Source organism: Danio aesculapii, chromosome 18, assembly GCF_903798145.1.
Source record: "Danio aesculapii chromosome 18, fDanAes4.1, whole genome shotgun sequence".
NCBI classification, from domain to species: domain Eukaryota; kingdom Metazoa; phylum Chordata; class Actinopteri; order Cypriniformes; family Danionidae; genus Danio; species Danio aesculapii.
In genome coordinates this window covers 27,919,764-27,946,637 of record NC_079452.1, presented here as the reverse complement: position 1 = coordinate 27,946,637, position 26,874 = coordinate 27,919,764, and the positions used below count along the sequence as shown (strand labels likewise).

General features: G+C 32.5%; 1 protein-coding gene across 2 annotated transcripts in view; it reads left to right on the top strand.

The window, feature by feature from the left end:
* Window positions 1-26,874, top strand: part of lrch3 (leucine-rich repeats and calponin homology (CH) domain containing 3) — an 81,943-nt gene that overhangs the window by 32,687 nt on the left and 22,382 nt on the right. For both annotated transcript variants that reach the window (XM_056478199.1, XM_056478198.1), the window contains exons 3-14: window positions 3,219-3,345; window positions 4,359-4,464; window positions 8,452-8,588; window positions 10,665-10,774; window positions 12,709-12,802; window positions 12,892-13,006; window positions 13,216-13,361; window positions 13,446-13,513; window positions 15,102-15,147; window positions 15,257-15,379; window positions 16,582-16,629; window positions 17,546-17,599. In XM_056478199.1, coding sequence (XP_056334174.1) covers window positions 3,219-3,345; window positions 4,359-4,464; window positions 8,452-8,588; window positions 10,665-10,774; window positions 12,709-12,802; window positions 12,892-13,006; window positions 13,216-13,361; window positions 13,446-13,513; window positions 15,102-15,147; window positions 15,257-15,379; window positions 16,582-16,629; window positions 17,546-17,599 — 1,174 coding nt within the window. The remainder of the gene's footprint in view (window positions 1-3,218; window positions 3,346-4,358; window positions 4,465-8,451; window positions 8,589-10,664; window positions 10,775-12,708; window positions 12,803-12,891; window positions 13,007-13,215; window positions 13,362-13,445; window positions 13,514-15,101; window positions 15,148-15,256; window positions 15,380-16,581; window positions 16,630-17,545; window positions 17,600-26,874) is intronic.

The following is a 26,874-nucleotide window of genomic DNA, read 5'->3' as shown; positions in this document are numbered from 1 at the left end:
TTACTGCCTCTGGAACAAATGTAAATTTATATCTGTTGGAAGAGCATTTAATGCTTCTTAACCTTCTTCCAGAGGGCAACAGAACAAAAAAAGGCTTCAGAGGATGGGAGTCATCTCTTATCACACTTTGAGTTTTCCTTAATACTTGCTGTTCATGTAACTCTGCTAGACTCCTCAGAGGTAGACCAATAATCTTGGAGCAAGTCTTGACTAAATTTTGCAGTCGATTTTTCTCTTTAACGGAAAGTGAAGAGAACCATCATAAAAAGGGAAAGCTTAATAAACTCTCGATATAGGTGGTATAAAAAGTTCTCAGTATGCGTTTTTCTACACAGAAAGAGTTCAGTTTTCTAAGAACATACATTCTCTGATGCACTTTCTTAGCAACAGCTTCTGAATTCTGCTGGAACTTTAATGTGGTATCAAATATTGTACCAAGATACTTAAATTCCTGTACCCTTTCAACTTGTTTTCCGTTAAAATACACTGGTTTCACTTCTAAAGCATTTTTTCTAAAATCAATTACCATCTCTTTTGTTTTTGTGATATTCAGTTGTAGTTCAGCTTCTTTGCACCACTTAAAAAACGCATTATGCTTATCGCTGTCATTACAATCTGTATTTGTTAACAAGGATAAACTGTGTCGTCAGCATACTTGATTATTTGGCAGTTGTTCTTAGTGCTACGACATTCATTTGTGTGCAATATAAAAAAGAATTGATGACAGTACACAACCCTGTGGAGATCCTATTGATGTAAAAAGCATGTCTGAAAGCACTCCGTTCAACATGACTCTCTGCTGCCTACATGTCAAGAAGTCTAAAATCCATAAAACCAAACCATGACTCACATCAAATTCATCCACAAGTTTCTTTGCTAAAATAAAAGGATTTTATCAGTGGTGTAAAGTAACAAATTACTGTAACTACTGTAATTAAGTAGTTTTTCTCAGGAATTGTACTCAACTAAGTTGTTTTATAAATGTGTACTTTTACTAATGTACTATTGTGTACATTTTTAGTGCAGTATTGGTACTTTTACTCCACTACTTTCCTTCAACCTGCAGTCATTATATTTTCTTGTCTATGGGGATTAGAAAAATCTGTCCTGTGATTCCTGTCCAATCAAATCGAAGGTAAATCACATCATAATGAACTACCTCAAGTCATGGGTCATTTATAATTGCAGCAAATCATTTTGTCCAACGTCCAACCTAAAATCAACCAAACATCAACGTCTTAAGATGTTACAGCTTGACCATGTGTGGACGTTACCACTATGACGTCTATCAGAAGTTGGATTTTAGTTGCCATACCTGACAAGTAAATATCAGTATCAGACGTCAATATAATATAAGATGTTGGCTCGATGTTGGTTTTTGGTCACTTTCCAACACAACCTAAAATTCAAAACATATCAACGTCATTTGATGGTGTTTTGGTGATCAAAATAACATTGTCCTTAGACGCTGGCTAGACATTGAATTTTGACGTCACGACCTAAATCTAACCAAATATTAACGTCTTACGATGTTGTGTGCCTGCTGGGCAATAACTAAACGCACTACAGAATATTACGTTTACACACATCCACAATTTACATGTAAATGCATCAGCTTTTAACAGCGTAATACTCACTACTCGCTACTCTTGACTACTTTTGAAAGGTCTACTTTTTACTTATACTTTGAGTAATATTTATAACCGATACCATTACTCTACTTGCACTTAGTAATGCTATTTTTACTTAAGTATGTTTTTTCAGTACTCTTTACACCACTGGTGATGAAAGAGTAATGTGCTTTGCTAAGAACTTGATTTGGACAACATTAAAGATAATTAATTAATTTTTTGAACACTCAGATTACAGATTTTCTAATAGTTGTATCTCAGCCAAATATTGTCCTATCCTAATAAACCATACATCAGAGGAAAAATGATTTATTGATCTTTCAAATAAGGAATACATTCGATTATTTATTTATTTATTTATTTATTTTTATTTATTTGTTTTTTAAATGGACCCTTGTAACTGGTTTTGTGGATCACGCTTGCATATATATATATATTTATTCATATCAGATTTCATTTAAGCCTTTTGAAAGGAAATAGTTTAATGAAAACCTTATTTACTAGATTAACACTTAACAATGTGAGAAATCCCTCAGAAACATATTTTATTGGACTGTCCTGCTTTTGTTTGTAGAAGACTTTTCGTTTTATAATAGAATAGAATGCCTTTTATTGTCACTATTATTATTATTATTATTATTATTATTATTATTATTGATGTTAATAACTTGTTTGTTTGTTTGAATGATTATTGTATTTATTATATTTGTCAATTTCTGAATTGTTTTTGCCATGAAGATAGCCAATAAAGCTAACATGACATCAGTGGGATAGTTCACCCAAAAATCAATATTCTGTCATCATTTACTTACATTTTATTTGTTCCAAACCTGTTTTAGATTCTTTTTTTTCTGTTGAACGCAAAAGAAGATATTTTGAAGAATGCTGGAAACCTGTAACCATTGACTTTCATAGTATTTGTTTTTCTTACAATCGAAGTCAGTAGTCATGTTTTCAGCTGTCTTCCAAATATCATCTGTGTTTGGAACCGGGTGGCACGGTGGCTCAGTGGTTAGCAGTGCCGCCTCACAGCAAGAAGGTCGCTGGTTCGAGTCCCGGCTGGGTCAGTTGGCATTTCTGTGTGGAGTTTGCATGTTTTCCCCGTGATGCGCTATAGGTCAGTTGAATAAACTAAATTGGTCGTAGTGTATGTATGTATGTATGTGTGTGTGTGTGTGTGTGTGCGCGTGTGTGTGTGCGCGTGTGTGTGTGCGCGTGTGTGTGTGTGTGCGTGTGTGTGTGTGTGCGTGTGTGTGTGTGTGAATGAGAGTGTGTATGGTTGTTTCCCAGTACTGGGTTGTGGCTGGAAGGGCATTCGCTGTGTAAAACATATCCTGGAATAGTTGGTGGTTCATTCCGTTGTGGTGACCCCTGATAAATAAGGGACTAAACCGAAGGAAAATGAATCAATGAATGTGTTCGGAACCACTTGAGGGTGAGTAAATAGTAAGTTTTAATTTTTTTGGGTGAGCTATCCCTTTAAATAAAAGATACGATAGGAGAAATCGTTCAGATTTATCTTTTTTTTCACATAAAAGTGCCACTTACATTTGCATTTGTCATTTCTTCTCGTTTTTCTCCATGCAGTCGTAACCAGTTGTCGACTCTTCCCGCTCACCTGTGCCGGCTGCCTCTTAAAGTGCTGATCGCTTGCAATAATAAGCTGGTGTCCCTGCCGGAGGATCTGGGCAAACTCAGACAGCTCACTGAACTGGTGTGTGGAGCATCTCTGCTGTCCATCTGCACTCTATTGCAAGATTTAATTTGATATGAACACAGTTTCACAAGATAGTTTGAATAGCTCCATTTTTGCTTTAATACACACACCATGCCAGCAAATAATAATAAATAAACATATGTCAAATATAAATACATGTATGCAAATGTACACACGCAACTGTACAGATGCTTAATCATATACCTGCTTGAGTAATTTATACATGCACATGTTTACAAGAGTCTACTCAAACATCTGCTTATATACATTACATATACTGCATATACACATCATTAATGGAGATGATGGGAATAGCTCTGTTTGACGGTTTTCTGAGGAGTCATGACAGTATTCAGGTACAGAAATTGAATAATCACACTGCAAAAGTTGCCTTTCTTGCTTTGCTTTGTCTCATTTCTAGTCCAAATATCAAAAAAATCTTAGATCAAGTAAATATTGATGTTTTGTTTTCAGAAGAAATGAGTCAAAATTAGTTTTTTCCTTAAAACAAGTACAATTATCTGCCAGTGGGATTAGTAAAATAATCTTGTTTTTGCTTTGACGTGTAGATATTTGGACTAGAAACAAGACAATAATTAAAAATGATTTTTTGTTGTTGCATAAATCATATGAATTCCATATAAATACAGTATTTAAATACAGTCTTGTAGCTCCTTGTAGCTCCTAATGCTGATGATGCACTTGGCAGCTTTTTGAGCAATGTTGCTTGATTGCATTTTCTAATAAGAATGGGCAACAATGCTGTATTTGTATCCCTTTGCCCTAATTAGTGACCCTGTGTCCCTGGTTGCCCATTTATGGGATCATTCCCCAAAGTTGCCAAGCAACATTGCTCAAAAAGTTGCTCTGTGTATCATCAGCATAAGACTCTGCATTGGATATCTTGCGATGTGCACATTGCGATTATCGATGCTGGAGCGATATATTGTTCATCTGCGCAGTTCCTCTCGCTCTGCACATCCCTGATCAATCCTCTCCCTCTCCTCCAGGACATCAGCTGTAATGAGATCCAGACGCTTCCTCCACAGATCGGTCAGCTGGAAGCTCTGCGAGACCTCAACATCCGCAGAAACCACCTCGTCCGCCTGCCACCTGGTCAGACATACACACACACACACACAATACACACACATTGTGGGGGCTTCCCATAGACGTAATGATGTTTACACTTTATAAACCGTATTTAATCCCCCCCTACCTCAAATCTAGCCCAAAACTCAACCCTCACAGGAAAACATTCTGCTGTTTTGCATTCAATAGAATTAGATTCTTGATTCAGTGATCGTACATTTTATACAAATGCTATTTTAAAAATTATCAGTTATTTCAGCTGCATGAGTGCATTAAAACAGAGTCCACCTCTCTTTTTTATTTGCGTGAAATAAGTGCTCGTAATATGAAATATAGCAGGGTTTTTTCAATGATGAAGACATCGGCACCCCGATAGACACAGACAGGTAAATGGGTAGGTAACCTACTCAAGAAAACCTGGTACCTTTGTTATTTGTTTATTTTATTTAGGTTTTTTTTACCAGCCTGGTATCAAAGTAGCCTACAGGTTCTTTTGTAAACACCAGTTAGAGGAAACAATGCTAATTCAAGCACATTTTGATAGTGGCTAACCGATGTCCAGGGCCAGACAGGACCTGCAAACTTTTTTTTTTGCTATTTCTGTGCATAATTATGTAAAACATCTGCGGATAAATGCAGAATGATTTTGAGAGTATAGTAGCTAAAATAAAATGAAATAAAAATTAAAAGTAGCTAAAGAATTATAATTTTGTAACTTGTATTTAAGGTTTACAATGCAAATCCAACTAGACCCACTTGTTTGTCTCATTTAATGTGTGTAACATAAGACAAAATATTACTTCACAAACTGTATTGCACATAAATCTTATAAACATTTGCATGTTATTCAATAATAGTTCTGAAATTTATATAAAAGCTAAAATTTACACACACATTTACATGAGTAAATAGCTAGACTCAGTGATGAACTAAAAAATCAGGATGTCTGTGTGTGCAGATTCCGTCTGGGCCTACTGATGTCCAAAAATTACATGCAACATGAATACCCAATTTGTGAGAAAATGCAAAAAAGCTTTAAAATATTTTTTTTTTCTCCCTGTAAGATTTTGGTAGTCCTGCTGGAAAACACAATAACCCCGGTGTGTCGGGCCAGTGATTTTTACGAGCCCTGGCCATCCCTGTAATAACAGACTTCTCATTATGTTCTTTCATGCCACACTTACAAATCTCCAGAAATAAAATACAGAATATTGAAAGAGTTTTTTTTTAACCAACAATATTGAAAGAACCACATTTTTTGTGATTATCTTATTTATTTATTTCAAAATGATAGCATAAGAAAGCAAGGATGACAGTACAGATTAGGTATGGGACGATAACAGCGGTCAAGGTATTCCGCGGATTGGAAAAATCTGACAGCTGGACAAATCTAAGCTTGTTTTTAATAAAACAAATATAAATATGCATATAATAAATAATACTACTACTATACAAAAGCAAATTGTCATGAATAAACTAAAAAAGCCCCCCCAGATGAAGACACAAAAGCAGTGGTTTTTATATTTATAAAAAGTCATAATTTTTAAAATATGTTATTCCTTGAATTCTTTTTCATTTGTAAAGATATTTTTGTATTTTTGTACATCCTGTGTGTATTAAGCAATGTTTAAGCAAGGTGCACAACTAACGCGCTCTGCGCTGGACTTTAGACCTGCTCTCAGCTGGTCTATTGTGGAGTCTATTTTAGTGCCTTAAAATAGCAACGCGCCAGCAATGCGCCTTAACACACCTCCTTTTTTAGACCAGAACGCCTATGGGCACACATATGAGTGCAAATGCAACGTCAAAATGACACTTGCATCAAGCTGAAACTAGCAAACAGTTGCGTTGCGCCGCTTTGCACCCGGAGGTAGGATAGGGCCCGTTGATGTTCGAAGTGGAAAAAAATTCGGTAGCACTTTATAATAACTACACACTATAAATCATTTATTAAGCATTAGCAAATAGTTAATTCATTATCTGTTAAGCATTAACTCTACATTAATAAGCGTTAGTAAGCAGTTTATAACTGCAGCTACAAATGCTGTATTCTTGACTTTCAAACATATTTATAATGTGCTTAATGATTGTACTTTCATACTTTGCTAATGATTTATTTTTCATTACTAAATTAAGTATCGCATTATTTACAAACCCTTTGTATTTAAAAGTAGTTGAGGGTTTTTAGGATCATTCAGAATGAGTTAGTAAATGATTAGCAAACTATTCAAATCAACGTTTACATATGTTATTATTCAGGAATATACTAATAGTTAACTAATATGTTAAGAAATGCTTTATTAACTCAACTCATCTAGTTGTGTGACCTAATCTAAAGTGAGGACTTTTAATGCTTTATAAATCCCTTATAAATGACAAATAAAGGCTCAGTTAAATTCTAAACAGGAGAAATGACATTATTCATTCCTTTTCATTTAAAGAAACACAAATGAAACTGAACTTCAAATTAAAAATAAATCTTTGCAACTTGATCTAAAATAAAATAACTGTAGAGTTGAAACATTGCATCTTATTATATTGTTAAGTTATTATATTATTGTTGTTGTTTTATCCAGTTGTGTCATATTTTGACACTCCTGTTATTTGGCGATGTTTAAACTTTACAGTAATTTTATTTTTTAGAAAAGATAGCAAATATTATTGTTCATTTGATTCTGAGCCTTTAATTGTCATTTATAAGGGATTTATAAAGCATAAATAGTCCTTAATTTAGATTAGGTCACAAAATTGCATGAAGTTGAGATAATAAAGCAGTTATTAACTTATTATTCAGGCATATACTCATAGTTAACTAATAAGGTATATAAATGTTGATTTCAATAGTTTATTAATCATTTACTAACTCATTCTGAATGATCCTAAAAACCCTCAACTACTCTTAAACACAACTGGTTTGTAAATAATGCAATACTTAATTTAGTAATGAAAAATAAATCATTAACTAAGTATGAAAATATAATCATTAAGCACATTATATAGGAGCTTATAAATCAAGAATCCAGCATTTGTAGCTGCAGTTATAAACTGCTTACTAACGTTTATTAATGTACAGTTAATGCTTAACAAATAATGAATTCACTAGATGCTAATGCTTAGTAAATGATTCATAGTGTGTAGTTATTATAAAGTGTTACCAAAAATTCTTGCTTTTTACCCAGACATTTAAAAAGAACCTATTTTAGAGTAGTAATCATACTTGTGCATCCTTTTGAACGCTGCCCCTCACTGAATCGTTTGCCCCCCCAATACACCCCCCACACTCCTCTAACTTATACTCCTCACAATCACTGCACTGTTTAACATTTGCACATTTTAAATTTGCACATATTCATTGCACTACATTTATTTGAACTGTACATACCCACAGCACATGGACATTTGTAATTATGTACACACCCACTGTACATATACATTTGTAATTATTTATCTATCTGCACACTTCTGATTACTAATAGCAACCTGTACATATATTCATTTATTGTAAATCTGTTCATAGCTAATACAACCTGTATAAAATGTTCATAGTTCATCCATCTGTAAATATCACCATAGTTTTTCTATAACTGCACTTTATAACTTATACCTGTATCCTGCACTTGCTGCTATTGCACTGCTGGTTAGACCTAAACTTTGTTGTCATGTAAATTTCGTTGCCTTGTACATGTGTAATGACAGTAAAGTTGAATCTAATCTAATCTAATAATGTGAAACCGTGATATTTTTAACCAAGGTTATCGTACCGTAAGTGGGAAACTTTTACCGGCCCATGCCTAATAGTGATGCATCTTGCGTTTAGAAAAATAATTTTAAAGCTTGGTCTATTTCGCTCCAATAAATCACAGTATGTATTTTAGCCATATTGAATGAACCACACACACACACAAAAAAAAAAAAAAACTTTTGTCCAGCCCCAACACACCCCATGCACTTAAACAAGTGAGTTTTTTATATACTGTTGTGTCATTTGTGTGTGTTGTCTCTGGTTTGCAGAGCTGGCGGAGCTGCCGTTAGTGCGGCTGGATTTCTCCTGTAATAAGGTGACGTCAATCCCAGTGTGTTACCGCAATCTCAGACACCTTCAGAGCATCATTCTGGACAACAATCCTCTGCAGAGCCCACCTGCACAGGTAAAGACAGCTTCCGCTTTCTGAACAATTGATCACAATAAAGTCAAACCCCAGGTGCAGATCATTCTACAGGATTTAAAGGGATAGCTACACTCCTATATCATCTGGTGAAAAAAGCCTTAATTATTAATAATTTTAAAGCATTGCAGTCACAGTAATCCACGTTAAACATCTTGTTTTACTTGAAAGTGAACAGATATTTGAGCTACACTTCATAATACATTTTCGTTAATGTATTTACTAACATGAACATTTAATACAGTATTTATTCATCTTTATTAACGAACATTAATGAAAATAAAGTTATTCGTACTTAATGTTAAGCGACGTGGCTGTTCAGAGTGACACTGACACAAACACAAGGAGTCATGCTGTTAATTTGTTTCTTTTAATGACAGCAGTAAATAACTGAACAATTGTTTGAACTACAACCATACAAGCTAAAAATGAAATTTTTTTATTTTTCATTATTTGTCTTGACCTGCAAATACATTAACTGTTAAAATTAGCTTAAAGCAGCAAATGCTGCTGTAAAAGGTGTTTATTACCCTGTTCATGGTTGAGAAGTCCCTCTCACTGTTTACACTGCTGACTGTGATCGTCAGCACAATAGAAGCTATTTTAAACTTAAAAGAGAAAACTTTACTTTTTAAAACTAGAAAGTGGGCCCGTTTGTCTCGAGCGTAATTAGTACACAAGTACACTACTAGCACATTGATATTAGTATACTTAAAGTATACTTTTATACTTGACCTTTACTTAAGTATAGTTCTGTAAATTTAGGTATACTTCTTTTTCCAGTAAGGGTGTATTTACTGACTCTGACAGCCAAGTTGGGTCAAAACCTGTCATCCGGTTTAGTGATGGGAAGTTCGGATAAATTTACAGACTCGGATCTTTGAGAAGAATGAATCTTTTTTTTTTTTACAACTATCCCAAACGTTGATTACGCTACAACAAGTCATAACTAGAATGCTGTAAGAGAAAAATAATCATTTATTGTTTACCTGCTCTTTTGTCTATGATTATGTCAGCTCACCTCTTCTGACTGGTCTTTAAATTTGAGTGGTTCGTTCACTTCACACTGACAGTCCCATATAAGCTTAACCAATGTACACAGTCTGAGCCGAGTGGAGCCATGATTAGTTCACCTTTCGAGTCTTCTGGTTTTTGAGTCGTTCGTTCATCCCGTGACAGCATGTAAAGAGAGATGACTCGCACCGTGGACTCGAGAGATGAACAGATCAAATCTATTTTTTCGGCGCTGACTGCATATAGGACGTCACACACCGGGTGTGCCGCTCAGCGCTGCGACACGGCACGCACATGACAGTTGAAAGTATCGCAGACCAGACGCGCACATTGGCATGATATTTAAAATTAAACTAATCAGAGTCCTGAGTTGTGGCTGGGCGCTGCCGACTTGCGGCGTCGATGTGTGTACCCTGATAGAAACTTGTTTTTCAGAATTCTGAAATGAGTGGTGCTGCGCATCGCGTCGCCGAGCGGCGCTTCTGGTGTGCGATCTGCTTATGACTGGGAACGACTCAAACCTGATAGAAGACTCAAAAAAGGAACTCATCTCCTACTCCACCTGCACAAATGTGCGCATGCGCAAATGAACGAATCACTCCTTGAGTGGACTCACCGTTCTAGAGTCGTTCATCGAACATAGAGGATTCGTTCAAAATGATTTGCCTGTCAGAAATGGCGCGCACTCACATTCCCATATAGCAGAGAGTGGCTGTGTGGAACTCGGAGATCAGACGTTTGTAAACGCGCGACCATGCCGTTGTGTAAATAAGATATTACATACAGCTGTATAGCTTGTTTATTAAAAGAAGTTGTGATCTGGCGCTATATATAAAAACAATTAATTTGACTTCAAGGGGGGTTGGGAAAGCAGTTGGGAGGGTGTGGCGCCCCCCCTAATATAATGGTTGGGGAAACACTGACTACTAATGAAACCCTATTGTAAAAATGGACAATTTCTGCATGCTTATTAATTATATTCATAATGCAGTAGTTATTTAACGTTGCAGATTCTTAATATCATGTGTACTGATGTGTTTCCAGATCTGTATAAAGGGAAAGATCCACATATTTAAATATCTGAACATGGAGGCGTGCAAAGCTGCATCAGAGCTTCCAGACTACGACAGACGGCCACTGCCCTTCGGCTCCTGGTGAGAACAAACTTTACTTTGGACATTTCATCCGCATGCACCCTCATCCACGTGAGCTGCTGTTTATCAGCGAATCTCTCTGAGGACGCACAGAGCAGGAGATGTTGACGATAGCAGGCCAGGAAAACACATTGAAAGAATGAAAGATTGCATTGATTGGAATGAAGGTATGAGGAGAGGAGACATTGCTGTAAACCAGATGATGTAGAGATCAGACGTCTCAAATGACAGAAACCTCTTTTTCTTTTGGTTGAAATTTTGTGTTTTAACTGCTGCTGTGTATTTTATGATGTGCATTTTGTCGTCATCTTGTTTTAATAGTATTTCTAAGTATTTACTGATGGGGAGTGGTATGCTGCTGTTGTACTTAGACTTTTATTTTGCTGGATGGCTATTAAAAAAACAAATAAGTAAGTTAAAATAAAAATAATAAATAAATGAGTGAAATTATCCCCCGACCTAACACTAATGGATCAAAACAAGCCATGAAAGCATATAAAGATTCCAGCAGTATAAAATAAAACAACACAGAATAAAATAAATAATTTGTAAATAAATATTCATATATAAAATAAGCTATAATATAATATAATATAATATAATATAATATAATATAATATAATATAATATAATATAATATAATATAATATAATATAATATAATATATTTATGGATATGAAATATTTAATATAATTCAAATTAAATTGAAATTAATAAAGTGAAGTTATATAAAGTAAAACTACATATATAATATAAAATAAAATTAATTAAATTCAAGATAATTGAATTAAATTAAACAGGATAATTTTTTTTGCAAAATTAATGAAGTAAAATATAAAATAAAACCTAATATAAAATAAAATATGAAAATAATAAAACCTAAAAAATGTCATTTATGTGATGCAAATTGTCAGTTTTAAGTAGAAAGATTCAAACAAAATTAAACAGTGTACAATTTATAAAAGAAGATAAAATTAAGCATATATAATATAAAGTAAAATAAAGCAAATATCATATAATAAACCAAATATGTAATATAATATAATATTAAATACAATAATGTAAAAAATGTAATGTGAAATGATATAAAGTAAAACTACTTTTAAAAATAAAACCTAATATAAAATAAAATGTATTAAATTAAAAATAAAATATTAAATAAAACTAATTGTTAAGTAGTAACAAATTAATAAATGAATTAAATTAAACTGGAGAAAATTTTAAACAAAATGATTGAAGTAGAGAATAAAATAAAACCTAATATAAGAAAAAATACAAGTTATGAAAAAAAAGATTCATATAAATATAAAGTAAAATAAAGCAAAATATCATATAATAAACCAAATATATAATATAATATAATGTAATATAATATAATATAGTATAATATGCAATTTAAATAAAATGTAATGTGAAATATAAAACAAAACTGCTTTTAAAAATAAAACCTAATATTAAATAAAATTAATCAAATTCAAAATAAAATATTATATAAAACTCAAGATAGTTTAAAACAAAATAGTAAAGGAATTAAACAGGAGAAATTTTAAATGAAATTAGTGAATTAGAGAATAAAATAAAACCTAACATAAAATAAAACATGAAATAAAACATTACAAAAATAACATTTAATATAAAATATGAAAACAAATACAATATATATTAAATTATATATTTAAATAATATATTATATAATAATATGATTATAATTTATTATAGTAAAATATACGTTTTAAATAAAATAAATTATTATTGTTGTTTTTGTTACTTTTTTATTAAAAGGATATAATTAAAGCTATATTGTACAGCTTGTCAAGCATCACTCACAAAAAACAAAGGTGTCAAAGTTATTTTAGAGTTAGTTCAGACTAGCAGGCTATTTCTGTGTGTTTGATCGTCTCCAAACCTGATGTAACATGCCGTGTTTGTCTCAGTGTGGAGGATCTGTACTCCGGCCGACCGTATGGAGCTCTGGACTCTGGCTTCAACAGTGTGGACAGTGGAGACAAGAGGTGGTCCGGAAATGAGGCAAGTGCTTTCAGCTCACTGGATCATACATCTAATCAGTAATGCACTGCTGATTGTGTTAAAGTTTTGTTTTCTTTCTCTTCATGAAGCCTTCAGACGAGTTGTCAGACTTGCCCTTGAGAGTGGCTGAAATCACCAAAGAGCAAAGACAGAGACGAGAACGAGACGATCACCGGACGGGGACTCACATCACCAACGGCACAAGTGAGATTTTAATCAAATCAGACTCTAAAATGGATAAAAATGTTCATTTCAGGATTTTTTTAAGTCCCTCTGAAATCAAACTTGATATTTTTGGGTTTCAGTATCAATTCAGAATATATTGTTTTGTTTAATTTTCAATGAACTATCCCTTTAAGCTTGCAGCTTCTCATATTAACATTTCATGTAAGTGTTGTTTTGTCTCTCTGTAGTGGAGTCAGAGATGGAGCAGATAGACTTCATTGACAGCTGTACGGCTGAGGATGATGATGAGGAGGGGCGGAGCCGCAGAGGGGTGGAGTCAGTGAGCCTCAGCTCTCAGTTCATGGCCTACATTGAAAGACGCATCACCAGAGAGGTGTGTATGTGTGTGTGATGATTGATCACATCACGGTTACTTTTGTTTTCACAAGGCTAAGATCAGCATTACACATGTTTCCAGGGTTCACCTGTAAAAACCAGTCCATCCAGAACTGACGACCCAAGACGGCAAACCTCCTTACATAACCGGTACTGACATGATTACAACTTCACTGCAAATGAAATGTACAAGGAATATTTAACTAACACGCACACTGTAAACATGTAAACACACATATTTAATTATTAGTATCAATCATAATTAATATATTTAAATCTTTGTAGGTTTTTCTTTTATAAATCAAAGTATTAAGAAATTATATTATGCCTGCAGTTGTATTTACATATTTTAACATTGAGCACTCATTGTATACACTCAAATAATGATTTGCAATATTTAATGTATTCAGACACTGCATATGCACACGCATTTCCCAATTATCTATCTGTCTATCTGTCTATCTATCTATCTATCTATCTATCTATCTGTCTGTCTGTCTGTCTGTCTGTCTGTCTGTCTGTCTGTCTGTCTGTCTGTCTGTCTGTCTGTCTGTCTAGACAGAATCATGGAGTTAATTTGATAATTGCTGTTAATGATTATTATTTATTGTTATGGATTGCTTTTATTTAATACTACCCCTTCTCCACTCTACATTAATAATAAGCATAAATCTTTTCGGAGATGTATTTAAAAAGTGAAATTGTTTTGTATTGGACTGTATTATTCTACTTTGTTTATTAGTATCATTATAGTTATTTTATATATGTTTGAAATAGTCTAAAGTATTAGTATCTAAATAGTCCATATTGTACCTTAAAGGTGCGTATTAGTACCTAAAGAGTAAAAAAAATACCTTAATTAACTATTTTGATTAAGTTGTGTGCTTAGGGTATGTGGGGCTTGGGGCTTAGGGTATGTGGGGCTTGGGGTATGTGGGGCTTGGGGCTTGGGGTATGTGGGGCTTGGGGCTTAGAGTATGTGGGGCTTGGGGCTTAGGGTATGTGGGGCTTGGGGCTTAGGGTATGTGGGGCTTGGGGCTTAGGGTATGTGGGGCTTGGGGCTTAGGGTATGTGGGGCTTGGGGTATGTGGGGCTTGGGGCTTAGGGTATGTGGGGCTTGGGGCTTAGGGTATGTGGGGCTTGGGGTATGTGGGGCTTGGGGTATGTGGGGCTTGGGGCTTAGGGTATGTGGGGCTTGGGGTATGTGGGGCTTGGGGTATGTGGGGCTTGGGGCTTGGGGTATGTGGGGCTTGGGGCTTAGAGTATGTGGGGCTTGGGGCTTAGGGTATGTGGGGCTTGGGGCTTAGGGTATGTGGGGCTTGGGGTATGTAGGGCTTGGGGCTTGGGGTATGTGGGGCTTGGGGCTTAGAGTATGTGGGGCTTGGGGCTTAGGGTATGTGGGGCGTGGGGCTTTGGGTATGTGGGGCTTGGGGCTTAGGGTATGTGGGGCTTGGGGTATGTGGGGCTTGGGGTATGTGGGGCTTGGGGTATGTGGGGCTTGGGGCTTAGGGTATGTGGGGCTTGGGGCTTAGGGTATGTGGGGCTTAGGGTATGTGGGGCTTGGGGTATGTGGGGCTTGGGGCTTAGGGTATGTGGGCGTTGGGGCTTAGGGTATGTGGGGCTTATAACCATACAATGCAATTATCCAAACATTGTGTGCAGATAGTCTGTTAGGGTATCAGCAATTAAAAAATTTATCAGAAGTAAAATTTTGTGTGTGTTGTTGTTTTGTCATCAGTGGAGTCTCAGATTCATCAGGCTCATCTTCATATGCTCATAACCAGGTGAGAGTCTCTGCACACACACACACACACACACACACACCTCATTATTATTATTATTATTCAGCATATGAAGTAGAGGACTGTGATCTGACTGTGATCTGTGTTTCAGCGGTCTGCTGGTGGTGGTGTGGAGCGAGTGAGACGAGAAGCTCAGCTGGCAGCGCTGCGGTACGAGGAGGAGAGACAGAAAACACGATCAGTGCAGCGAGACGCTGTTATGAATTTCGTCAAGGTACTTACACACAGTTTTGTATGGAGTAATTTGGTTTGCCAAACCTGTGTTTAAAGCAGAGATGTGCACAAATAGAGTATAATCTGCAATAATTCTTGAAAGAAAATACATTACAAATCTTGCTAAATAATGCTACTGGCCATAAACGGAGAGAGTCCATGATAAATACTGTCCCTGCAAACTAAAACTCCTCGTTTTAAATGAATGCATTGAGAGGCATTGTGGAGCTGTGATTTTGTAATTTGATTAAAATGCTAAACCGGTCAAGTGCAAGCTTTGTCAAGCGAAACTGAGTTCTCATAGTTATACTACCAAAAACATCAGAACAGCATTATTGACTGGCTAAATGAAGGATACAGTGCAGAAAGCATACACAAGAGCACTGTTCACAGAAGTGAAGAAGGCAGGAACACCTTTGCTGGCTCGCAAGGCTACGATGGGAAGAAACTGCATGATCAACGAATGATCAGAGATGGCGTATATACACAAAACAACTATACACAAGTGAAGATCAGGGACCGTCACCACAGGAAGACTCATTCGAGCTGGAACCTGATATTCTTGACGACGAGGTTGTATGGGTGATTAAGCAACTGACCAACCAAAAGGCACCAGAAATGGATGGCATCCCAGTAGAGCTCCTAAAACCAGTACCAACTGCAGCACTAACAGTACTATGTCAACGTATCTGGAGAACTTGTCTGTGGCCAAAGCAGCGGAGAAGGTCAGTGTTCGTCCCAATACTGAAAAAAGGAGACACGAAGGACTGCTCCAACTATCGCACCCTCGCCTTGATACCACACGCTAGCAAGATCCTCCTGATCGTTCAATAACGCCTGAGTACAACCATCGATAGAGAAATGCCAGATGTACAGGCAAGGGAAGAGGCACTAGAGACCACATTGCCAACCTCAATATTCCAATGAAACATTACCGCATGTAAACACAAGCAGACTGTAGCGTCCACATATATATATATATAAACAAAGACTTTTCCATTTAAGCTTTTAATAACCAAACTTTTAGACTGCAAAATGTTTGATTATTTAAGTATAAGTCAATAAATGATTAGTTTAATGAATGTTACAGGGGAATATTAGATGCTTTTGGATTATAGGGTGATATTTAAGGCCAAATCTTTAGCATTCAGCCTTCCTGAACGTTCCTGATGATAAGATCATTTTCTGTCTTTGTATTTTCAGCACAAGTCGTCTCAGAGCCCGACAAAGCTCAGTCCAACAGACAGCGAGGTGAGTCTCATCTTCAGATCCGCTCATTCACTTCCTCTTCATCCATCAGTCCATCCTGCTGTGTTTGTGTCTGTGTGTGTGTGTGTGTGTGTGTGTGTGCGTGTGCGTGTGCGTGTGCGTGTGCGTGTGCGTGTCCGTGTGCGTGTGCGTGTGTGTGTGTGTGTGTGTGTGTGCGTGTGCGTGTGTGTGTGAGTGAGTGAGTTTAAAAATGCAGAGTGATGTGAGAGTTCTATGGATAGTCCCCATAAGTATAGCTAGTCTGATGTTCGTGTGTGTGTGTGTGTGTGTGTGTGTGTGTGTATGTGTTTAAAAATGCAGAACGTCTTGATAGAGTTTTTTGAAAAGACCCCACAAGCATAGCAAATCTGATGCGTGTGTGTGTGTGTGTGTGTGTGTGTGTGTGTGTGTGTGTGTGTGTGTGTGTGTGTGTGGTTGTGTAAATTTAAAAATGCAGAATGTTGTTCGTGAGTTTTATAGTAAGTCCCCACAAGCATAGCAAATCTGATGCGTGCGTGTGTGTGTAAGAAAGAGACTGCGTGTTTGAGTGGGTGTGTTGTGTGTGTGTGTGTGGGTGGGTGGTTGAGTGTATGTGGTTGTGTAAATTTAAAAATGCAGAATGTTGTTCGTGAGTTTTATAGTAAGTCCCCACAAGGATAGCAAATCTGATGTGTGTGGAAGTCTAAGAAAGAGACTCTGTGTGTTTGTTTGCTTGTTTGTGTGTTCGTTTGTGTTTGTGTCTGTGTCTGTGTGAGTGTGTTTGTTTGTGTGTGCTTGCGTTGTGTGTGTGCATGCATGTGGTTGTTTATTTTGTTTGTTTGTGTTTACGTGTTTGTTTGTATGTGTGTGTCAGAGTGAAAGCTTGTGTGTCTCTGTGTGTGTGAGACCCTGTAGTCATTTGCATACTGTCCCACCCCAGAGTCTGTACCCCTCCCGACGCTCCACCCACACTGATGACTCCGCCCTCTTCATGGTAAGAGCCAATCAGCTCAGGTCATGCATCATCTCCGCTCCATCTCATTCACTTCCATTAACAGACATCAGGAGGATTCATCTTTATAACTTTGCTTAATGTATTAACACGATTTCAGGATTTTACAGCTTTTCTGATCAGTTTGAACTGCTAACATGCTTTATAGGTGCACTCAGTAAGTAAGTTGTACTCGTAAAAATAAAGAAAAAGATGTAGATAATGATATATGATGTAGAAATATAGATGTCTGTGTATGTATACAGCTATGGAAAGTTAAGAGACCCTTTAAAATTCTCCCCCCAATTTTTTTTTTATTTAGTTTAAATTTAGAAGAAATACCATTAATAGATTAATAGTTTTAACATATATAAATTAGAGCTACATGATATAGGAAAAAACTGACATTGCAATATTTTCTTTTACATGCATACATATATATTATAGGTGGGCATAGATAAATTTTTTTAAATCTAGATTAATCTAGATTATTTTGAAATTAATCTAGATTAAAATGGCTAATTTGAATTCTGCCGAAGGCATTCAGAATATGTGTGCTACCCAAATAATGACTATAAGTCTTTGAGAACGGGTTTCTCGAGCCAGGTGACGCATTAGACCAGGGGCTCATCTCCTGTTTTCAAAATGCATCACAAACTGCTTGAGAAACTGATCTACTATGATAATTGGTGATGAAAATAAATGATGTTCAAGAAGATGTGCTTGTGTTTACTAACTGTTTATTCAGTTAAACATGAATGTTGACCTGTAGCCCTACATAAGCTCCAAACAGCAATTTCATACTTGCTTTTGATATACATACATACAGAAAATGCTGCATCTCAATGCCAAGTTCACAGAGCCCTGACGGTGTGTCAAACATTGCATGTTTACATGGGCAACAATACTTTAATACTAGTTTAATATGATTAAAACAATACTCTGATTAAGAGTCTACCATGTAAACAGAGAATTTTGATTACCTTAATGCGACTAAAGTCATCACTGAACTAAACAGAAATGGAATTAATGGAATTAATGTGTAGTATGCATATATTAGTGGCATTTTTGAAGTAAACACTGCAATCAAACTATTACCGTCATGTAGAACTTTTCGCCATATTTTCCGACAAGATCCAAGACACAGGTGGCTGTCAGTAAACCACACACAAAACACACACACACACACACACACACCGCGAAATGTGGAAGTTTTATTTTCTTTACGTTTGGCGAGCGTTATTACATTCCATAACACTCTCACCAGTCCTTGCACCTTATTTGCGTCTAATACCCCAGTTTGTCACGACGGCATGACTGAAATATTCATGAGTTAAAGTGAAACTGCCGATTTTGTTGTTAAAGTCAGGCATCCTGCTGATTTGATTCAGAAGGGCACTTGTTTGTCAGACAGCTCACCGTTCAGGTATACATCCGCGCTAAACTATCAAGGTGAAAGTCATCATAGCTTGCCTAGAATAGACTCAGCTTCCAACCCAACTTTGAGAATAGAATAATGGCGAGTTTTTTTTTTTTAGCGCGATAAGAGTCTCGCGTTAATGCAGCCATTAACGCCGATAACGGCCCAGCACTAATATATATATATATATATATATATATATATAGCGATATGAATACAATTTCATCAGATGACTTGTATATCTCTATTTGGAAAGAATTCATAATTTTAGATTGATTGGGATGGTTTTGTAGTGGAGCGTATATGCATAAAATATAGGGATGTGACTAGATCTCAGGCTACGAGATCTCGCGAGACTAAATTTCAGCTAGATTTCTCGTCGAGGTGAAAAGTTGTCTCGTGAGTTGTGATGTTATGATGGAGCATGAGGGTGAATTTAGCGCTGAAGGTTGGAGTCAGGATTGCATTTGATTCGCACATCTAGTGCTTTGCACACACCAGGCTGGCCTTGGAGTTGCACGTCACTCATTTCCTCGGGCAGATGAGTGTGACTTTAACCGCTTTATTCTTCACCGGAGTTCAAAGGTTGCTGCGTCCAAAAGCAGAGGTTGCTGCAACTGCAGCCGCACACATTAACCACGGCTCATAACATGCGATAGAATAGCACTTTAGATATGCTGAAAGCCATAATCGTCATGAACACACATTGAGTTAAGACTCGTGGAGTATTCCTATTTCAGTCGCATTATTGAAGTGCAGTACAGGCATGTAAATGCTGTAATCAGACTATTATCGCTGTGTAGGACTATTAGCCGCATTTTGCGATAAGATAAGCCACACGGCTGTTTGACACTATTCTCTGCACACATCAAGGCAGTAAAGGAGCACAGACACACATCTTCGAGTGCGCACGCACGCACACACACGCACACGCACACGCACACACACACACACACACACACACACACACACACACACACACACACACACACTGATAGCTGTCCGGAAAAAAACGGAATGAAAGTGAAACTGCTGAAAAATTACAAAGCAAAAATTACATGATTGCAAACATATATTTACAAAAAAGGTCAATTTGTGGAAAGGAGTTAAATATTTTAAGAATAAATACAGTGTTTGCATGCTCATTATGGCACAACTCATTAAAATAATTGTAAAATAACCTTCATTACAGGTTGATTTTTAAAAAAGCACCTGAATTGTTTTGTATTTTATGATTATTTTATTTATTTTTTCAGTTGAATAAAAATCTGTTTTCCATTCATATATTAGCAAACTTTTTGCTTTGTTTGCATGTCCTTTACTGCATAAAATTCATAAAAAAATACGTAAAATAACATTCATTGGCTAATTAAAAAAAAAAGCACCAAAATAGTTTTGTAATTTTTATTTTATTTTAATTTATTTTATTTTATCTTTTATTTTATTTTATATTATTTAATTTAATTTTTTATTTTATTTTATCTTTTATTTTATTTTAATTTATTTTATTTTATTTTATTTTATTTTTTATTTTATATTTTATTTTATATTATTTAATTTTATTTTATTTTATCTTTTATTTTATTTTATCTTTTATTTTATTTTATTTTATTTTATTTTATTTTATCTTTTATTTTAATTTATTTTATTTTATCTTTTATTTTATTTTATTTTATTTTATTTTATCTTTTATTTTATTTTATTTTATTATATCTTTTATTTTATTTTATTTTATTTTATTTTATTTTATCTTTTATTTTAATTTATTTTATTTTATCTTTTATTTTATTTTATTTTATTTTATTTTATCTTTTATTTTAATTTATTTTATTTTATTTTATCTTTTATTTTATTTTATTTTATTATATCTTTTATTTTATATTTTTTTATCTTTTATTTTATTTTATATTATTTAATTTTATTTTATTTTATCTTTTATTTTATTTTATTTTATCTTTTATTTTATTTTATCTTTTATTTTATTTTATCTTTTATTTTATTTTATCTTTTATTTTATTTTCTATTTTATTATATTTTATATTTTATTTTATATTTTATTTTATATTTTATTTTATTTTATATTTTATTTTATTTTATCTTTTATTTTATTTTCTATTTTATTATATTTTATATTTTATTTTAATTTATTTTATTTTATTTTATCTTTTATTTTATATTTTATTTTATTTTATTTTATTTTACTTTATTTTTAGCTGAATAAAATGTTTTCCATTCCTGTATTTCACCATTGAAGATTTCTTAAAAATAGTGTAAAAATCTTGTCTCGTCTGGTTCTTGTGAACCCAATCTCGTGTCTCGTCTCGTCTCGTGGAGTAAGCGTCTGGTCACACCCCATAATAAAATACCATTTAAAAAAAAGACAAGTAAAGTTAAATATAACCAAGCAAAGATACAAATGAAGTAAACAATGATTAATGATTTTTCTGTGGAGGCCAACAGTATTCAGGAGCAGAACTTAAATTATCACTGTATAATATAATAATAATAACACTGTATCGTTTTCATTAAGTAAATAATTATAAGATTGTATAATTAATCTAATTTGTTGTGCCCAAATGCTTAGTCACAGGCCTTAAGAACAAATACAAATAATTCATCTTGAGGTTCAAATTTAAAATGACGCCACTGTGTTGTGAATTGTTTAATTATAATCACAACCCTACATTGCTGATCGTCTGATGTGACTATTGCACTCGCACTTTGCGATTATCGATGGTGAAATAATGATGTTGTGCAGCCCTAATATGAATAAATCCACAAAAACTCTGAGGATATTTTTAAATGGTCTATTAATTTTTCCCATGTGACCTGCTTTATTTGCTGTTTACTTCACATTGAACGGTACTGATTGCACCTTTAATATTAGATCTGCTTTCTCCCAGCGTGCATCTTTAACATGCCTGCCCGGCTTCTTTTTACTTCCCTGTCTGTCATCTTTCCTCTCTGTCTGTCTTTCTGTACTTGTCTCTGTATTTCTGATTGGTTCAGAGTGATTTTGAGCCCCTACTCATATTTGAGATAGACACAGACACCAACACTATAAAGAAGAGGCCAGACCCTCACAAACAGGTGAAAGAGAAAGACCCATTTATCCAAAAATGCTTTAAAAAACCCTCATCTCTTTTTGGTATTGCATTATATATAGTATTGCTTATCTATAAGATGAACAACCCCCGGATTTTGGATGTTGCAACATTACTTATAATAATAATAATAATAATAATAATAATAATAATAATAATAATAATGATGATGATAATAATAATGATAATAATAATAATAATAATGATGATGATGATAATAATAATAATAATGATAATAATAATGATAATAATAATAATAATGATGATAATTATAATAATAATAATAATGATAATAATAATAATAATGATAATAATAATAATAATAATAATAATGATAATAATAATAATGATAATAATAATAATGATAATAATAATGATAATAATAATAATTATAATAATAATGATAATGATAATAATAATGATAATAATAATAATGATAATGATGATGATAATAATGATAATAATAATAATTATAATAATAATGATAATGATAATAATAATGATAATAATGATAATAATAATAATGATAATGATGATGATAATAATGATAATAATAATAATAATGATAATAATAATGATAATACTAATGATAATAATAATAATAATAATAATAATAATAATAATAATAATAATGATGATAATAATAATAATAATAATGATAATAATAATGATAATAATATTAATATTAATAATAATAATAATAATGATAATAATAATGATGATAATAATAATGATATAATAATAATGATGATAATGATAATAATAATAATAATAATGTTGATAATAATAATGATGATAATAATAATGATAATAATAATAATGATGATAATAATAATAATGATAATAATAATAATGATGATAATAATAATGATAATAATAATAATGATAATAATAATGATAATAATAATGATAATAATGATAATAATAATGATAATGATAATAATTAGTGTGCTTGTTTGGAGCCTTTATCAATTTGGTTTTGTAGATGCAAGAAAGCTTATGGCTGTGTGTTGATTTTATTGTGTAACTTTTATTGTAAAAACAGTTATAGTAGAAGTAGTAATAATAATAATAATGATTATTTTCATTTATTTATTCATTTAATGTTATTTGTTTCAGACTCCATTACTTTACGTCTGTAAATACAAATATATTAGATTTTTTTCTTAATACTTTTTACTAAAATAATGTCAAACTGCTCACAGTTTCTTTAAAAAATTATTTAAAAATTATTAGTTATTTAAGAAAATTTTATACTTATTATTATTTGATTTAAAGTAATTAAATTTTTATATACTATTTTATATGATGCCTTTTTAAAACAAAACATTTCATGCATTTATTTAATGCAAAAGGATTTAAATATTTTATTTCTGTAAATGCATATACATACATTCTTAATTTTTTTTATTAAGTCAATAAACTGCTCAGTTTTATTAGAAAATAAATTAAATATTTATGAACTATTAAATATTGAATAAACTTTAAAAAACTTTATTATTAATTATTTCATTTTAAATTATTTTATTTTTATTTATTTATTATTATTTATATTATTTATATATGATGCCTTTTTTAAATAAGCTATTTTAGCTTTTCAGAATAATCAAAAAACCATATTTAATGAATGCTGTTTTTAATTCTTTATTTCTGTAAATACATATACATTAGATTCTTTTGATTTCTTAATTATTTTCAAAGCATACACTGTTATTAAACTGCTCACAGTTACTTTAGAAAATGATTAAAATAATTATTATTTAATTATTAAATAAAAAATGAAAAAATATAATTTATAATTAATTATTATTTCATTTTATAATAATTTTAATTCATTTTGTTTATTAACTTTTTATATGCTTTTTAAAAATAAAACATTTAATCTTTTTTTTAAGTAATCAAATCACCTTATTTAATGCACAAGGTTTTTAATACTTTATTTCTGTTAATACAAATACATGTGATTCTTATTTTTTGTTATATTTTTACTCGTATAAAATAAGCTTCTCAGTTTCTTTATACTTTCTTTATACTTTATTGTTTAATTATTAAATAAAATAATTGAAAATGGTTATTATCAATTATTATTTCATTTAAAATAGTTTTATTTTATATATATATTTTCTTTTTAATATAATGCCTTTTTAAAATGAAATATGTTAACTTTTTCAAAATAATAAAAAATTCTATTGCACAAGGTTTTTAATACTTTATTTCTGTAAAAACAAATACTTTTGATTTTTTTTCTGAATAATTTTTTACTCAAAAAATGTCAAACTGCTCAGTTTAAAAAAAATAATATTATAATAACTTAATTATTTAATTATTAAATATTTTTTTATTATTAATTATGATTTCATTTAAATAATTTTATTTATTTATTAGCTTTTTAATACGAAGCCGTTTTAAAATAAAACATTTTAGCGTTATTCAAAATAATCAAAAACCTTATTTAATAAATAATGTTAATACTTTATTTCTCTAAATACATATACATTTAATTTTTTTCCTGATTTATTTTTAACTTAAAAATGTCAATAAACTGCTCAGTTTCTTTAGAAAATTATTTAAATATTAATATGAAGTAAAAATAAAAATGATTATTTATTTATTATTAATAATTATTTCATTTTTAATTTATTTATTAATCTTTCAGATGCGATGCCTTTTTTAAAATAATACATCTTGGCATTTTCAAAATAATCACAAAACGTTATTGAACCTTATTTATGTTTTTAATACTTAAATGCATTACTGTAAATACAAAAACATTAGACTTTTTTTCCATCACTTTTACTCAAAAATGTCAATAATGCTGTTTCTTTAGAAAATATTATTTCATCTGAACTTATGTTTATTTATTTATTAACTTTTTAATATATAATGCCTTTTTAAAATAAAACATTTTAGCTTTTTCAAAATAAGCAAAAAACCTTATTAAATGCATTATTAATTCAATATTGTCTCTTCATGGTGTTCATGTCCTGCAGTGTTTTCAGGAATAACCTATAAAATCTAAATTCCAAAACCCTTTTGTTTTCTCAAACCATCTGTTTATTTCCTACTTTGGTTCTTTTATTTCTGTGGTTTTGTTTTGACCCGTCCTGGTTTCTCTGTGGCTGCTAGTCTCTCTCTGCTGTGCCGCTGGATGGCTGTGTGTCTCCCACTTTGTCCATCGCCCCCTCCTGTACACTGCAGGTACTGACGCGCAGGAGCCTGGACATCATCTGCCTTCATCGCTTCATTTCTGTAGACGCAATGCAGATTGAGGATATTTTTCTTGTTGATGATTTTACTCTCAAAAAGTCAACGCACTTGCATACTGTGGTTGTTGCGGTCATATCTAACACCATGTCAAAATCAGGCGGATTACAGGAAAACCTAGTTTGATGAATTGTTAGTCTGCGACAAGCATCATACGTTTATGTTTTTTATCATAATTTGAAACCCTTAAAAATAATTTGTGACCCTGCACTAGATTACAGTAACAGGGTGTTCACAGATCCTCAAAAACCTGTTAAATAGTATAAAAATAAAGTCATAATTACTCTTAAAATGTCTTTAAAATGCGATCAAATCCATCCCGTAAAGAAGGTTTTGTTTCTGTTTTGAAATCTACTTAAGAAAATGGTGATTCTGCTGCATCCCAATTATTATTATTATTATTATTATTATTATTATTATTATTATTATTATTATTATTATTATTATTATTATTAATCAGTTTAAAGTCTTCCATATAAAAGAGTGTTAGGAATGGTGATTAATTGGTTGTGTTGTGTGCTTTTTTCAGTACTATAGTATTATACTATACTATTTCATTTTGCTTGGTATTAAAGTCTTAAATATACCTCTTAGAAAGCTGCAGATACCCTGAGTAAAGCATAATTTGTCTTTAACAAGCATTGTACGTTTATGTTTTTGTCATAATTTGAAACCATTAAATATAATTTGTGACCCTGCACAACAGTCTTATGTTGTATGGGTGAATTTTTAGCAGTGGCCAAAATACATTGTATAGGTCAAAATGATTGAAATATTAAGTGAAGGTCATCTTCTGTGAAGATGTTTAGTACATTTCATTCCTTAATATGTTGTAAATTGGTAATATGCATTGTTAAGAACCTAATTTGGAGAATTTATAGGTGGTTTTCTCAATATTTGAATTGTTTTAACACTCAGCATAGTTGTATATCAGCCAAATGTTGTCCAATCAAAACAACTTTACATCAATGAAAGTCTTATTTATCCATCTTTCAGATTATACACATATCTCAATATCCAAATATTTACACTTACAACAGTTTTTTGTGCTCCAGGATCACATTTGTACAATTTCTGAGAAAGGGTCTATCATGTAGATTGATAAACATCACTGAGTTAAAGAGCATGTTATATGGGTCTTGTTTGTAATATAGCTGTAAACAACAGCCTGCATTAGTTGTTTAACAAAAAAGTGCATGATCAATATATATTGGTTCTCAAAATAATTTATTTGAGAATATTTTGCCTGCTACTGATCTACATCAACACTATCAATGTAACACATTTGCATAATCCCGCCTACAGCGACATATGAACACTCTAAAATGGGGGTTTCATTTCAGACTCTGAATAGATACAGAACGACCAATCATATCAGACTTGGCCATCTGACCAGTCTGAGCAGGCGGCTTATAAAAGATTGATTCAAATAAAGATGATCAAAATCATTGCAAAATGAATCTAATATTAAATGCATATTCTAACGATAT